Source organism: Geotrypetes seraphini, chromosome 6 (assembly GCF_902459505.1).
Source record: "Geotrypetes seraphini chromosome 6, aGeoSer1.1, whole genome shotgun sequence".
NCBI classification, from domain to species: domain Eukaryota; kingdom Metazoa; phylum Chordata; class Amphibia; order Gymnophiona; family Dermophiidae; genus Geotrypetes; species Geotrypetes seraphini.
In genome coordinates, this window is record NC_047089.1 from 122300845 (window position 1) to 122316293 (window position 15449).

Consider the following 15449-nt stretch of genomic DNA (forward strand, 5'->3'; position numbering starts at 1 on the left):
CCGACAATGCCCAATGCCCGACAGTATGACGTAAGACCTACTCTTACTGGAACAATGGTCCGCAACTTGGCAACTGAGTTTTAATGCCAAAAAATGTAAGGTTATGCACCTTGGCAGCAGAAATCCATGCAGTACTTACACTCTGAATGGTGAGACCTTAACAAGAACTGCTGCAGAACGGGACCTAGGAGTAAATCATTAGTGAAGATATGAAGACTGCCAATCAAGTAGAGAAAGCTTCATCCAAGGCAAATGCTGGGATGCATCCGAAGAAGTTTTGTCAGCCGGAAGCCCGAAGTTGTAATGCCGTTGTACAGGTCCATGGTGAGATCTCATCTGGAATATTGTGTTCAATTTTGGAGGCCACATTATCAAAAGGATGTGCTGAGAGTGGAGTCGGTTCAGCGAATGGCCACCAGGATGGTCTCAGGACTCAAGGATCCCCCATATGAAGAACGTCTAGGTAAGTTGCAGTTATACTCTCTCGAGGAACACAAAGAGAGAGGAGATATGATAGAGACGTTCAAATATGTTACTGGCCGTATTGAGATAAAAGAAGATATCTTTTTCCTTACAGGACCTACGGCAACAAGAGGGCATCCGTTGAAACTCAGGTGGGAGATTTCATAGCAACACTAGGAAGTATTTCTTCACTGAAAGGGTGGTTGATCATTGGAATGATCTTCCACTTCAGGTAATTGAGGCAAGTAACGTGCTCGATTTTAAGAAAAAAATGGGATAAGCATGTGGGTTCACTACGAGGAAGTGCTTAGGGGGAGGGTCCTTAGAGTGGGCAGACTTGTTGGTTCGGTGGCCCTTTTCTGCCATCATATTCTATGTATCTATGTTTCTAATTATTGCATTTTAAACCACATACAGTGGTACCTCGGAATCCAAATGCCCCAGAACTCGAATGTTTTGGAATCCAAACTTTTTATTTTAGTAAGTTTTGACTAGGAATCCGAACGCTGCTTTGGAATCTGAACCCGCATTGCTCAGCCCAAAGCTTCCCTTCTAACGCAGCTTCCTGTTTCCGCCTGGGAGGAAAGCTTTTGGCTGAACAATGGTTGCAGTTCCTGTATGCTCGGATCTTGCTGCTTCTGCCACGTGGGACCGATCTTGCTGCTTTTTCCAGGGGTTCCCGATCTTGCTGCCTCTTACAGGGGAACCCGATCTTGCTGTTTCAGCCACAGGGGACCCAATCTTGCTGCCTCTGCCAAGAGGACCCAATTTTGATGCCTCAGCCAGGGGGACCCGATCTTGCTGCCTCAGCCAGGGGGACCCAATCTTGCTGCCTCAGCCAGGGGGACCCAACCTTGCTGTTTCTGCAACTGATCCAATCTTGCTGCCTCTGTCAAGGGGACCTGGTCTTCCTTTTTCTGCAACTGAGCCAATCTTGCTGCCTCTGCCAAGGGGACCTGTCTTGCTGTTTCCGCAACTGAGCCAATCTTGCGGCCTCTGCCAAGGGGACCTGGTCTTGCTGTTTCTACAACTAAGCCAATTTTGCTGCCTCTGCCAAGGGGACCTGGTCTTGCTGTTTCTGCCATGTGTGTCCGATCTTGTTCCTGCACAGCCCTCAGGCCACCTATATTAGCCATGTGTCTAGCGGAAAATAAAAGCAACAGGAAAGCTGTTAGAGCTACAATTGAAGTTAAGAAAGAGCTTATTGCTAAGCATGAAAGCGGTACACGTGTGGTTGATCTTGCTGCTATGTTTGTGATGCCTAAATCGACTGTGTGTACAATTTTGAAAAATAAAGAAGCTATCAAAGCAGCTAATGTGCCCAAAGGGGTTACTACACTGACCTCTAGGAAATCAAAATGCATGGAAGAGATGGAAAAACTGCTCTCTATTTGGATTAATGAAAGACAGCATGCTGGTGATAGACAATCATTTGTGAGAAAGCCAAAGTTCTTCATGAAGATCTAGTGAAAGGCCTGTCTAATACTACTGATGAAAAGGAGGAGTTTAAAGCCAGTAGAGGGTGGTTCGAGAACTTTAAGAAAAGGACTGGGATCCATAGCATTGTTATGCATGGGGAGGCAGCCAGTTCTAATCTTGAAGCAGCTGAAGAGTTTGTAAAGGAGTTTAAGGAGTTTGTGATCAGAGAGGGCTATGATTCGAACCAAGTGTTCAATTGTGATGAAATTGGCCTCTTTTGGAAAAAGATGCCCAAGCAAACATACATCTCAAAGAAAGAAAAGTCTATACCCGGCCATAAGCCAATGAAAGACTGCCTTACTCTTTTGGTGTGTTGTAATGCTAGTGGGGACTGCAAGATCAAACCTCTCCTTGTATACCATTCAGAAAACCCACGGGTCTTTAAGAAGAATAATATCATTAAGAGCAAACTTAATGTTATGTGGAGATCGAATGTGAAAGCATTGGTTACCAGGCAGTTCTTCACTGAGTGGATACACGAGGAGTTTGCTCCTCGTGTAAAGGCTTATCTGCAGGAGAAAAACCTCCCGATCAAGGCTCTCCTTGTCCTCGGCAATGCTCCTGTACATCCAGCAGGGCTGGAGGATAATTTGGTGGGCGAATATAGCTTCATCAAGATCAAATTTTTGCCCCCCAATACCACTGCTCTTATACAGCCAATGGATCAGCAGGTGATCTCAAACTTCAAAAAATTGTATACCAAGACTATGTTCCAGCGATGTTTTGAAGTTACAAATGAAACGGACTGACTGTGTGAGAGTTCTGGAAGGATCACTACAATATCCTCCATTGCCTAAGAATCATTGAGAAAGTATGGAGGGAAGTGTCTTTGAGAACATTGGTCTCTGCCTGGAAAAAACCTCTGGCCAGAATGTGTTGCTGAAAGGAACACTGAAGACTTTGAAGAACCATCTGTTGTTCCTGACATCGTATCTCTGGCAAGTCCATGGGTTTGGAAGTCAGCGAAGAGGATGTCAATGAGTTAGTAGACGATCACAAGACAAAGCTGACAACGGAAGAGCTTCAGCACCTCAACCAGCAGAAAGAAGTAGCCCAAGAAATTTCTTCAGGGGAGGAAGAGGGAGAGGCAGGTACCATACCCACAGCTGAAATCAAGGATCTGCTCAGCATGTGGTCAAAAACACAGGCAGTCATAGAGAAGTGGCACCCCGATAAAGCCCTTATTAACAGGTGTGTTAACTTAATCAATGTTTTGGATTTCAAAGTACCACTGTAGTTGCCTTTCCATAATACAGTATATCAAGACTTAATAAAACTTGGAAACTTATAAGAACATAAGAAAAGCCATAGAGGGTCAGACCAATGGTCCATCTAGCTCAGTATTATCCTGTTTCCAACAGTGGCTAATCCAGGTCACAAGTACCTATAAGAAACCCAAATAGTAGAAACATTCCATGCTACCGATCACAGGGCAAGCAGTGTCTTCTGCCATGCCTGTCTCAATATCAGATTATGGACTTTTCCTCCAGGAATTTATCCAAACTTTTTTTAAATCTAGCTGCACTAACCACTATTACAACATCCTCTGATAACGAGTTCCAGAGCTTAACTTTTCATTCATTGAAAAAAATATTTCCTCCTATTTGTTTTAAAAGTATTTCCATGTAACTTGAGTGTTCCCCAGTCTCTGTAATTTTTGAAAGACTGACAATCTGATTTACTTTTACCTGTTCTACACCACTATTTAACTCTCCAAATTATCAAACATTATAAACAGGCAAAGTCCAACTATCTGCTGGCTCTTTGACATTTGAAGAACTTCTGCTGGGCTCAGGCTGTTATCCAGGCATCTTCTTTATTGCTGTCTTGCAGGAGTTGAAATAACACACAGAAACCGAAAAAGAGAGAGATTATGTCTCTCTGAATCTTTGAAGTAGACAATGTCCATAGATATCATGTCTCTTTGTAAGGTATGGGCAGCACTACAACTAGATCTTTCACTACACCATCAGCATATAGAGATAGTAGATAGTTTTAAGTATTTGGAAATTATAATTGACTGTCATTTGAATTTTGAGAAGCAGGTTTCATCTACAGTTGCGAAAGGATTTGGGGCATTAAGACAACTTAGAGCTATTCGAGATTTCCTGGATGAGAAATCGTTACATATTTTTAATCCATGCTTTTGTTCTACCTAAGTTGGATTATGGTATCTTGGTATATGCGGGAATAACAATTGGACAACTGAAACGTTTACAAACAGTACAAAATGCGAGAATTCGGCTGTTAGGTCACGCACACATGTATGATCATGTAACTCCATTATATTTGAAATTCCATTAGTTACCAATGGAATTTAGAATTAAATTTAAAATCCTGATGATGGCACACAGAGCATTATTTGAGTCACAATCACGTTCAATGGAACACCTACGCACCTAGATCTCAAATCCCCCCACAGAGAAAGAATCCATTGCAGCAGACAGAACCTGGTCACAGTTCAACAAACTGTATAATAAATACAGCCACGCAGCCTGTGACCTTAACCACTGTCCCCCATACCCAGTACACTATTCCGCATCCTGCTCCTACAATGGATACAAACTTTACTTACAAATGGCCTTTTCCCATTTCTCAGCAAAATCATCATAACTCCGATCATAAAAGACCCCAAAGGAACAACGGATCAACCATCCAACTACAGACCCATAGCCTCAATCCCACTTTACATCAAGCTAATGGAAGGCCTCGTAGCTAAAGCCCTAACCTTATACATAGAAAACCACAACTTATTCCACCTTAGAGTCTGGTTTCAGAAGCAACTATAGCACTGAGACTCTACTAGGAACACTCATGTACACCGCTAGACAACAACTCAGCACAGGCAAAAAAATAAAAATAAAAATCATACAACTAGACCTCTCCGCAGCCTTCGACCTGGTAGACCATGACATCCTTCTACAAACACTAGACTAAATAGGACTCTCAGGCAAGGTACTATCATGGTTCAAAGGCTTCCTACAATTCAGAACGTACAGTCAAAACAAAGAAAAATCAGAACCATGGTCCAACCCCTGCAGAGTACCCCAAGAATCACCTCTATCTCCCACTCTTCAACCTATACATTGCCTCCCTCAGCTCCTACCTAGACAAACAAGGCCTAACCTCCTACAGCTAGCAAATGACATCACCATTCTCCTCCCCTTCAATCAACCAGCTCCCACCATGATAGGCACAATACACAGAACACTTGAAATAGTAGCAACATGGATGACAGAACACAAACTAAAACTCAACCCTGACAAAACAAACTTCATCCTCTTAGAAAACATCAAAACCCCAACCTTAACAAACCTAGTAATAAACTCGATCTCATACACCATTCAACCCACACTAAAACGCCTTGGAGTACTGATTGACAGAGGCTGTATCATGCAACCACAAATCAACAAAATAATAAAAACATCATTCACAACAATGAGAAACCTAAGACAAGTTCGAAAATTCTTCGACAGAAAACAATTCCAACTTTTGGTAGAATCTCTAATTCTAGGCCTAATAGACTACTGCAACATACTATATCTCCCCTGCCCAGCAACCACGATAAAACAACTACAAACAATACAAAACACAGCCCTAAGACTCATCTACTCGCTGAAAAAATACGACCACATCACAGTGGCATACCACGACTCACACTGGCTCCCAATACAAGCAAGAGTATACTACAAATTTGCCTACTATTTAAAGCTATAAACTGAGACAGCCCAACCTACGGGAACAACCGACTAACTCAATCCACCTCAACCAGACACAGGAGAACCCACACACTATTCACACACCCTCCAACCAAAAATGACAAATGAAGAAAACTGTATGACAACCTACTGGCCACCAGAGCAGCAAAACTGGACAGACAACTCACCAATCTGCTGTCTTCGATTACAGACTACAAAACCTTCAAAAAAAGAAACAAAAACCCTACTCTTCAAAAAATACATAAAACCTACATAACACAACCAGATCCATCCCAAGCTTCACCTACAATACTATCTACCCCTTAGCATTTCAAAAATATTCAAACTACTCCTTATGTCTTTCCTAATATCAAGACAATTCTTATGTATCTCATAATATCATGACATTTCTTATGTAATCCGCCTTGAACCGCAAGGTAATGGCGGAATAGAAATCACTAATGTAATGTATATTTTTCTAATCTAGTATTATTTTACACACCTAGTCGCTCATTGAGATCTTGCCTCAACCAGATATGGGGCATTTTTCTACTTAGTTCCAATATTATGGAACAATTTACCAGTAGAGTTAAGGAAGGAAGAATCATTTCAAAATTTTAAGAGACATCTAAAAGCATATTTTTTTTTCAAATGGCTCTCTCGAATGGGAAATGGGACCAAAATCTGCATTAATTTGTATTAATTCAAGTTGATTTGGATTTATTTCATATACTGTATTTTTTGCTCCACAAGATGCACTTTTTTCCCCCAAAAGTGGGTGGAAATAAGGTTGCGTCTTATGGAGCGAATATACCCAGCCACAGAGAGAATTATACCCTCCCGGGTCCCTGGACAATGCCTTCATGCGCCACAGTCTAAGCAACAAAGTTCATGATCTGCAAGCCCTGATATTAGAGGCAGATCTAGATATTGTTGCTATCACAGAGACATGGTTCAGTGAATCACATGGATGGGATGCAAACATACCGGGATATAATCTTTTTAGGAAGGACAGAGATGGTCATAAAGGTGGAGGAGTAGCTCTCTATGTAAAGATCAATATCCAAGCGACCGAAATGCAAGGGACCTGGGGAGAGGAAGAAGCGATATGGATTGCTCTGAAAAGAGAAGATGGAACTTCTATCTACGTGGGTGTAGTCTACAGACCTCCGACTCAATCGCAGCAAATTGATAAGGATCTGATTGTGGATATCCAAAAGTTTGGAAGGAAAGAAGAGGTTCTGCTGTTGGGAGATTTCAACCTGCCGGAAGCGGACTGGAATGTTCCGTCTGCGGAATCGGAAAGAAGTAGGGAGATTGTGGATGCCTTTCAAGAGGCTCTGCTCAGACAAATGGTGACGGAACCCACAAGGGAAAAAGCGATATTGGATCTGGTCCTCACAAATGGAGAGAGTATCTCTAATGTTCGAGTGGGTGCTCACCTGGGTAGTAGCGATCATCAAACGGTTTGGTTTGATATAACGGCTAAAGTGGAGAGCGGCCGCACGATACTTAAAGTCCTAGATTTCAAACGTACGGACTTTAATGCAATGGGAAAGTACCTGAAGAAAGAGCTGTTAGGATGGGAGGACATAAGAGAAGTGGAAAGACAGTGGTCTAAGCTGAAAGAAGCAATAAAAATGGCTACGGACCTTTATGTGAAGAAAATCAATAAAAACAAGAGAAAAAGGAAGCCAATATGGTTCTCCAACCTAGTGGCTGAGAAAATAAAGGCGAAAGAGTTGGCGTTCGTGAAATATAAAAAAAACCAAGAAGAGGAGAGCAGAAAGGACTACAGGGTGAAACTGAAAGAAACCAAGAGAGAGATATGTTTGGCGAAAGCACAGGCGGAAGAACAAATGGCTAAAAATGTAAAAAAGGGAGATAAAATATTTTTCAGATATATTAGTGAAAGGAGGAAGATAAAAAAATGGAATTGCTAGGCTAAAAGATGCTGGGAACAAATATATGGAGAGTGATGAGGAGAAAGCAAATATGCTAAACAAATACTTCTGTTCTGTGTTCACAGAAGAAAATCCTGGAGAAGGACCGAGATTGTCTGGCAAAGTTACACGAGAAAATGGAGTAGATTCTGCGCCGTTCACGGAGGAGGGTGTTTATGAGCAACTTGAAAAACTGAAGGTGGACAAAGCGATGGGACCAGACGGGATCCATCCCAGGATACTAAGGGAGCTCAGAGAGGTTCTGGCGAGTCCTATTAAAGACTTGTTCAACAAATCTCTGGAGACGGGAGTGATTCCTGGGGATTGGAGGAGAGCGGATGTGGTCCCTATTCATAAAAGTGGTCACAGGGATGAAGCAGGAAACTACAGGCCGGTGAGCCTCACTTCAGTTGTTGGAAAAATAATGGAAGTGTTGCTGAAAGAAAGGATAGTGTATTTCCTTGAATCTAATGGGTTACAGGATCAGAGGCAATATGGCTTTACAAAAGGTAAATCGTGCCAAACGAACCTGATTGAATTTTTTGATTGGGTGACCAGAGAGCTGGATCGAGGACATATGCTAGATGTAATTTACTTGGATTTCAGCAAAGCCTTTGATACAGTTCCTCATAAGAGGCTGTTGAACAAACTTGAAGGGCTGAAGTTAGGACCCAAAGTGGTGAACTGGGTCAGAAACTGGCTGTCGGACAGACGCCAGAGGGTGGTGGTTAATGGAAGTCGCTCGAAGGAAGGAAAGGTGACTAGTGGAGTCCCTCAGGGTTCGGTGCTGGGGCCAATCCTGTTCAATATGTATGTAAGTGACATTGCTGAAGGGTTAGAAGGAAAAGTGTGCCTTTTTGCAGATGAAACCAAGATTTGTAACAGAGTAGACACCGAAGAGGGAGTGGAAAAGATGAAAAAGGATCTGCAAAAGTTAGAGGAATGGTCTAATGCCTGGCAACTAAAATTCAATGCAAAGAAATGCAGAGTAATGCATTTGGGGATTAATAATAGGAAGGAACCGTATATGCTGGGAGGAGAGAAGCTGATATGCACGGACGGGGAGAGGGACCTTGGGGTGATAGTGTCCGAAGATCTAAAGGCGAAAAAACAGTGTGACAAGGCAGTGGCTGCTGTCAGAAGGATTCTGGGCTGTATAAAGAGAGGCGTAGTCAGCAGAAGGAAGAAGGTGTTGATGCCCCTGTACAGGTCATTGGTGAGGCCCCACTTGGAGTATTGTGTTCAGTTTTGGAGATCGTATCTGGCGAAAGACGTAAGAAGACTTGAGGCGGTCCAGAGGAGGGCGACGAAAATGATAGGAGGCTTGCGCCAGAAGACGTATGAGGAGAGACTGGAAGCCCTGAATATGTATACCCTAGAGGAAAGGAGAGACAGGGGAGATATAATTCAGACGTTCAAATACTTAAAGGGTATTAACGTAGAACAAAATCTTTTCCAGAGAAAGGAAAATGGTAAAACCAGAGGACATAATTTGAGGTTGAGGGGTGGTAGATTCAGGGGCAATGTTAGGAAATTCTACTTTACGGAGAGGGTGGTGGATGCCTGGAATGCGCTCCCGAGAGAGGTGGTGGAGAGTAAAACTGTGACTGAGTTCAAAGAAGCGTGGGATGAACACAGAAGATTTAGAATCAGAAAATAATATTAAAGATTGAACTAGGCCAGTTACTGGGCAGACTTGTACGGTCTGTGTCTGTGCATGGCCGTTTGGAGGAGGATGTGCAGGGGAGGACTTCAATGGTTGGGAGGGTGTAGATGGGCTGGAGTAAGTCTTAACAGAGATTTCGGCAGTTGGAACCCAAGCACAGTACCGGGTAAAGCTTTGGATTCTCGCCCAGAAATAGCTAAGAAGAAAAAAAAAATAATAATAATAATTTAAATTGAATCAGGTTGGGCAGACTGGATGGACCATTCGGGTCTTTATCTGCCGTCATCTACTATGTTACTATGTTACTATGTCACAGCTCTGCTGGTGTCTAAGTGAATGAGTGAGGGTGGGGTGAGGAGGCCGGGATGGTGGCACTGAGCTCTCGAAGCTGATCTTGCCCTCCGTCAGAAATGAGCTCGGAGGAGAGCACAGACACCGCTGCAGACGCAAACGTCGGGGTGAGGCTAGGATGGTGGTACTGAGCCCTTGTAGCTGACCTCGCTCTCCATCCATGATGAGCTAGAAGGAGAGGGCAGCACCGCCATAGACGCAACCGCCGGCCTCTATTAAGAACTTCCAGGGCATCGAACTGGGAGCACGGCTGTTCCTCTGCTCGGGGAGGAGGCGGAGCCCAAGGATGAAGAACTGCTGGTGCCTGCAGCCGATGGAGCCAGTGACAGGGGCAGCAGCATTCCCCAGCCAAAACAGCATACTAATGCCAAAGCCCCCAAAGCCGACTCAGGCTCCGTCTGCAGCAGCGACAACATCAGCCCAACCCACATCTGTAAGATCTGCTTCCAGGGAGCTAAGCAAGTACCAGAGCACGCTCATACACAACTCCTCTCGCTGTTTCTGCTTCACTACCGCTTTTTGCTTACCGATATATTCTCCTATTAAGAAAGAGAATGGAGGGTTTGGTGGTCTCTTCTGAGTTAGGGATGGGTCGCAGGATGGGTTGTTTATTCTTTTGGGTATTTTGGTTGGTTGGTTGAGGGAGGGCTGTTACCCCTGAATGTTGAGCTAGCCTGGCTGTCACTGTTGTGTGGGTGGGGGGTTGTCTGTGGTGGATCTCTGGGACAGTGTACCTTATGGGTAGGGGGAGGGGGATTGTTGAGGGTGTGTGGGCTGGTTTTGTGATGTATTTTGTTACTTGTTTGTTGGATTTTTGTGTGCTATATTAAATTCAATAAAATGTTTCAACACAGAGAGAGAATGGGTGTATAGAGGGGGGTGTAATAAACTGTGCATTAAAGATAAGGTTATCCTTTATTTTACCAATTGATGATTCTGCAGCATATACATGTGTCTATGGGCACAATGCAGGGACGTGTGCTGTACAATGTTAAGTTCACAGTTAATCTCACCAAGATTTCAGTGTGGTTGAAAGAGATTTGCATTCTTTTAAAAAATCTTTGAAAATACACCTTTTTAAAGATGCTTTTAATTCTTAATATTATATAATCTTTTCTTAGCATTTTAATTTTTTATCCAAACCCTTTCCCTTATGTTTTTTTCCCTTATTTGTTTTCCTAACTAAAACAGATGTAATCTTTGCCCTTTCTTTCCCTCCATCTCAAGTTTGTCTTGTCTTAAACTTATGTTACTGCGTATTAATTTTGTATCTCTATATTTTATGTTTTACTTATGTACATCGCTTTGTAAACAGATTTAGCGATAAATCAAATGTTAATAAACCTTGAATAAACCTTGGTTATGTACTATTACATCTGCTTAATTGGATGAGACCTCAAGAATATTCCTTAGAAGAAAGTAGATCTGGTGAGGTTGTGATGAGGATATCTTAAGTATGAAGAATATTTTTTTTCTTGTTTTCCTCCTCTAAATCTAGGGTGCCTCATATGGAGCGAAAAATATGGTAAAAGTTTCTCTTCTTTCCTTTCCTATTTTCTAATGAAGTTCCTTTCTTAAATATGATTAAGTTGTGATGTAAACCACTTTGATCCTTTTTGGCTTTATAGGCGGTATAGAAAGATTTTAATATACATAGTTCAGTGATGGTTCCATTGAAGTAGTTCATGGTCTTCTGTGAGAGTCTAGTGTTGACATTCCTGGGTAGTGGCATTGTATTTGATAATCTCCAATTCTGCATCTCTGCTGGTACTTGGTAACACCTGTCTGGACTTTTGTCAGTTGATGAAATGAGCATAATATGGATAAGGTGTGTTATGGCTCTTCTGAGTGTTGTCCAACTTGAGAAACAAGAAAAGCAATAGGCTCCCTAGTAGCTTTCAGAAACAACAACTGTAGCAAGAGCAATCATTTCTCGATGGGCTTCTTAGTAAGGATCTGCAAGCAGAAGAAAATCCTCTGCATTTATGAACATGTGATCGGATATTAAAAGAAAGTCTGGTCTTGTCAACTGCGTTGTCTCCATTAACTGAGATGCTGGCACTGTTTTGGTTGCACAATCCACTGGGTTTTGGTTAGCAAGCACATAGGAAAGTGAAAGAGGTTCGGACTTAATATACAGTATTTCAGTGGTTACATAATGTCATTTTTTGGTCCTACTGACTTTCATATATGCTCAACTGTTACTGACAATCTCTTGGTTTGGTTATAGATGTAGCCCAGGAATACTTTACTATCGGTGTATAAGTTGACTGTATCTATTCCAACATCCATTTCACTTATTACAACATCCATTCCACTGCCAGCACTGATCTGCAGAATTCTAGGCATGTCACTCGAAGCCCAAATGATGAAGTTACAACGATCTTATTTTGGTCACACCATCAGAAGAGAGAGATCACTGGAGGAGGACATCATGTTTGGGAAGACTGAAGGAACCAGGCAAAGAGGGTGACCTGCAATCAGATGGCTGGATATGTTGAAAACAACCATGGGGATAATGCTGGAGAACCTTTCCGAATTAGCACAAAACTGATTTCTTTTTAGATCTGCAATTCACCAAGTCGCTAGGATTCAAACATGAATCAATGGCACCTAAAAACAACATGGTGTGGCTGTGCTCCTGCATCTGTTGCTTTTAAATAGGCCACTGCAGCTATGGCCTTCACAGAAGTGACAGAGAATATACAAAATTTAATTGCAGCAGGCTTTAGGTACATAGGAGAATGGGTAAATACATATAAGGACAAGAAGCTATATTGTACTGATGAGCTACATATTATTATAGCAGGAAAAAGAATCCTTGTGGAGAAATTTAGACAATATGTTTCTAGGCATTTAAACTAGAAGATAGGGATGGTGTATGTATGAAGGATAATTATAGAGACCACCCCCGGCAAAAAACAAGATGTGATGCTAGTAAAGATTGCAACTCAAACAATATTAGCAACTCACTTCTTAGCGTTGCAACGGGAAGTGAAACGAAACAAAAAAACTATACAAAAAATATCACTGCTGAAAAATAGCTGAAAAGCGATGACCATAAATGCTCGCAATCTAAGCAATAAAGTTCATGATCTACAAGCCCTAATGTTAGAGGGAGACCTGGATATTGTTGCTATCACAGAGATTTAGTTCAGTGAATCCCATGGATGGGATGCAAACATACCGGGATATAATCTTTTTAGAAAGCACAGAGTGTGTCCTTTCCCCAGCAGAGTAAGCACAAGAAAGGTATCTCTGAGTACTGAAGCCACGCAGGAAAAAGAAAATGGACAAAAATACCCCCAAATAATAAGAGAAAGCAGAGCAATCAGAACACACCTTTTTGAGTTCGCTTGCAAAAAGAAAAAACTGAAAAGGGAGCTATTCTCCACTACTGAATGGGAGGAGTTTAAAGATTTGAGTTACATCCTTCTGCAAAGTTTGCAACTAAAGGAGGACAACAGCTTCAGTATAGAACCCTATTTCTTTGCAATAGAATGGTGGAGAAAAACTATGCACAAATATGTTGTGTATGATTTGTTGAAAAAAATATGCACAAAAATATTTATATAAAACATTTTAATCTATACATGATACCACCACCAAAAATTAATTAACTTATATATAAATATATATATATATAATTTTAATATACCTGGGTCCCCGAGATGACCAAGTATACTGATTAGCAGGCAGTTTCTCACGCAGAGAGTATTCAGCAACCATCATGTCTGGGGAAACATAAGCACCTACACCTACGAAGAACAACAACAAATTAAAATCATTGGCCCAGATCCAGTCACCAGAAAAGCAGAAGCGATCCAGAGAAAACAAAGTATTTTCTAAAAATAGAAAGTCATAAAACAGGTCATGCGATCACTCAGTTCTGAATCACCTGTTTTACACGTAAGTATATCTGCTTTCACTGAAGATAAGCAGGTTGACTATGTCACACAAATGGGAATCTCTCTAGGTAACAGTTAAAAACAAAGATGGTATAAAATACCAAAAAGGCAAAAGAAATTATTCCTTGGGCAAAACTTTTTTATTTAACAGTTTTTGTTTGTTTGTTTTACACAAAAGAAAACTCAAAACAAAAAGTAAGCTCTGGAAGAAAGGAGACCTTGAAGAATGAAAAGCCTACAACTACCATCCAACTGAATAACAGCATCTAACAGTAACACAACTAAACATCTTACTGCAACCTTATTTAGGAGGTGGGGGGGGGGGGAATTCATCAAGTAGCATAGGGTCGACAATTTAGCATGGCTGTTTTAACACAGTCTGTTCCAACACAGTCAGTTCAGCTCGGCCATTTCAGCACGGGCTAGTTCAGTAGAGCCCAGTTCAGCATGGCCATTTAAAGCGCAGCTGTTTCATCATGGCCATTGTAATGGCGAGTGCTTACCTTGCTGAAACTGCGAGGTTTGAAAGAGGGGGGAATAACCTCCCCCACCCCTTTGGTGCTTCTTTCCTTTCCCTTCACCCACCTGTGATCTTCTTCTCCTGCCTTCAAATCATCTGGTGACTTCAAGGTTTAAAAGAGGGGGACATACCTTGCCCCCCCTCCCACTGGTGCAGTCTTCTTCTCTTGCTTCTGCATCATCTGGTGACTTCAAGGTTTGACAGAGGGGAAGCTAACTCCCCTCATACTGCCCCCCCCCCAGGTGCTTATTTCCTTTCCCTTCACTTACCTGCGGTCTTTCTTCTTCTGCCTCCGCATCATCTGGTGACTTCATTTGAATGGAGGGGCATCATTACAGATCAATCAGATATATCATAAGTTTTCCCTTTATATTGGAACAGAAAGTTATCCAAAGGGAAGACTTCCAGGGTAAAAGGTTGACTTTAAGAGGGTGATTTAATATTAAGAAATGAAACAGCCTGCCCCAGCACAAGCTTAAGTGTGGTTTGAAGATAGACCCCAAATTCTACTGCCCCATATACCTCCCATTCACATCTACCCCAATTTAGAATATTTACAGTGGTGCCTCACACAACGAACTTAATTGGTTCCAGGAGCAAGTTTGTTATGCGAAAAGTTCGTTATGTGAAACGCGTTTTCCCATAACAATACATGTTAAAAAAAATAATTCGTTCTGTAGCATAAAATATGCTAAGATGACATAAAAAAAGATAAATTTTTTGTTATTATTTTTATTTAGATACATCTAAAAACATACATCTCCCTGTCCTTTTACTTCCACTATCTTCCTATCCCATCTCTATTCCCTTTTGTCCCTCTCCCCATAATCAATCATCTCACCACCTCTCTCTTCCCTCACCCTCAGGGTTCAAGATTGCTTCCACTCTTTTTCCTGTTGTTCTCTCTGCCTGTCACCCTATGATTTAGCATCCCTTCTGCCCTTGTCCAATATTTCCCCTTCTCTCCCTCCCTCTCATCCCCTGCTCCAACATACCGTATTTCGACTGCCCTTTCATCCCCAGGCCTGCCAACTTCCACTCATTTACTGCTTTCTCCCACCTCTGCCAAAGCCCGCCCCCCCCCCCCCCCCCCGCAGTGATCGGCAACACCAGGCACCCCCCCTCGATCGGCGAAACAGGGCCCCCCCTCGATCGGCGAAACAGGGCCCCCCCCTCGATCGGCGAAACAGGGCCGGCGACTGCTTTCTCCCGCTGCTGTTGAAGTCTGTAAACAACTTTAACACAAGCCACGGGGCTCTAACAGTGCGTATGCTGCCAACTGCTTCCTTCCTCCTTCCTCTCCCCTCATGATGTAACTTCCCATTTGGTTGATGGAGGAGGAGGAGGAGGGTAGCCGGTAGCGTCACGCACACTGCGCGGAAGGATGCAGCTTGGGCGACTTCGTTGTGTGAAACGAAGTCC

The 15449-nt window shown here is 42.4% G+C and overlaps 1 protein-coding gene across 6 annotated transcripts in view; it reads right to left on the reverse strand.

Annotated features, from left to right (window-relative positions):
* TPP2 (tripeptidyl peptidase 2) overlaps nucleotides 1-15449 on the reverse strand; it is a 1323399-nt gene that overhangs the window by 945913 nt on the left and 362037 nt on the right. For all 6 annotated transcript variants that reach the window (XM_033947626.1, XM_033947627.1, XM_033947625.1 and 3 more), the window contains one exon: nucleotides 13258-13357. In XM_033947626.1, the coding sequence (XP_033803517.1) occupies nucleotides 13258-13357 (100 nt within the window). The remainder of the gene's footprint in view (nucleotides 1-13257; nucleotides 13358-15449) is intronic.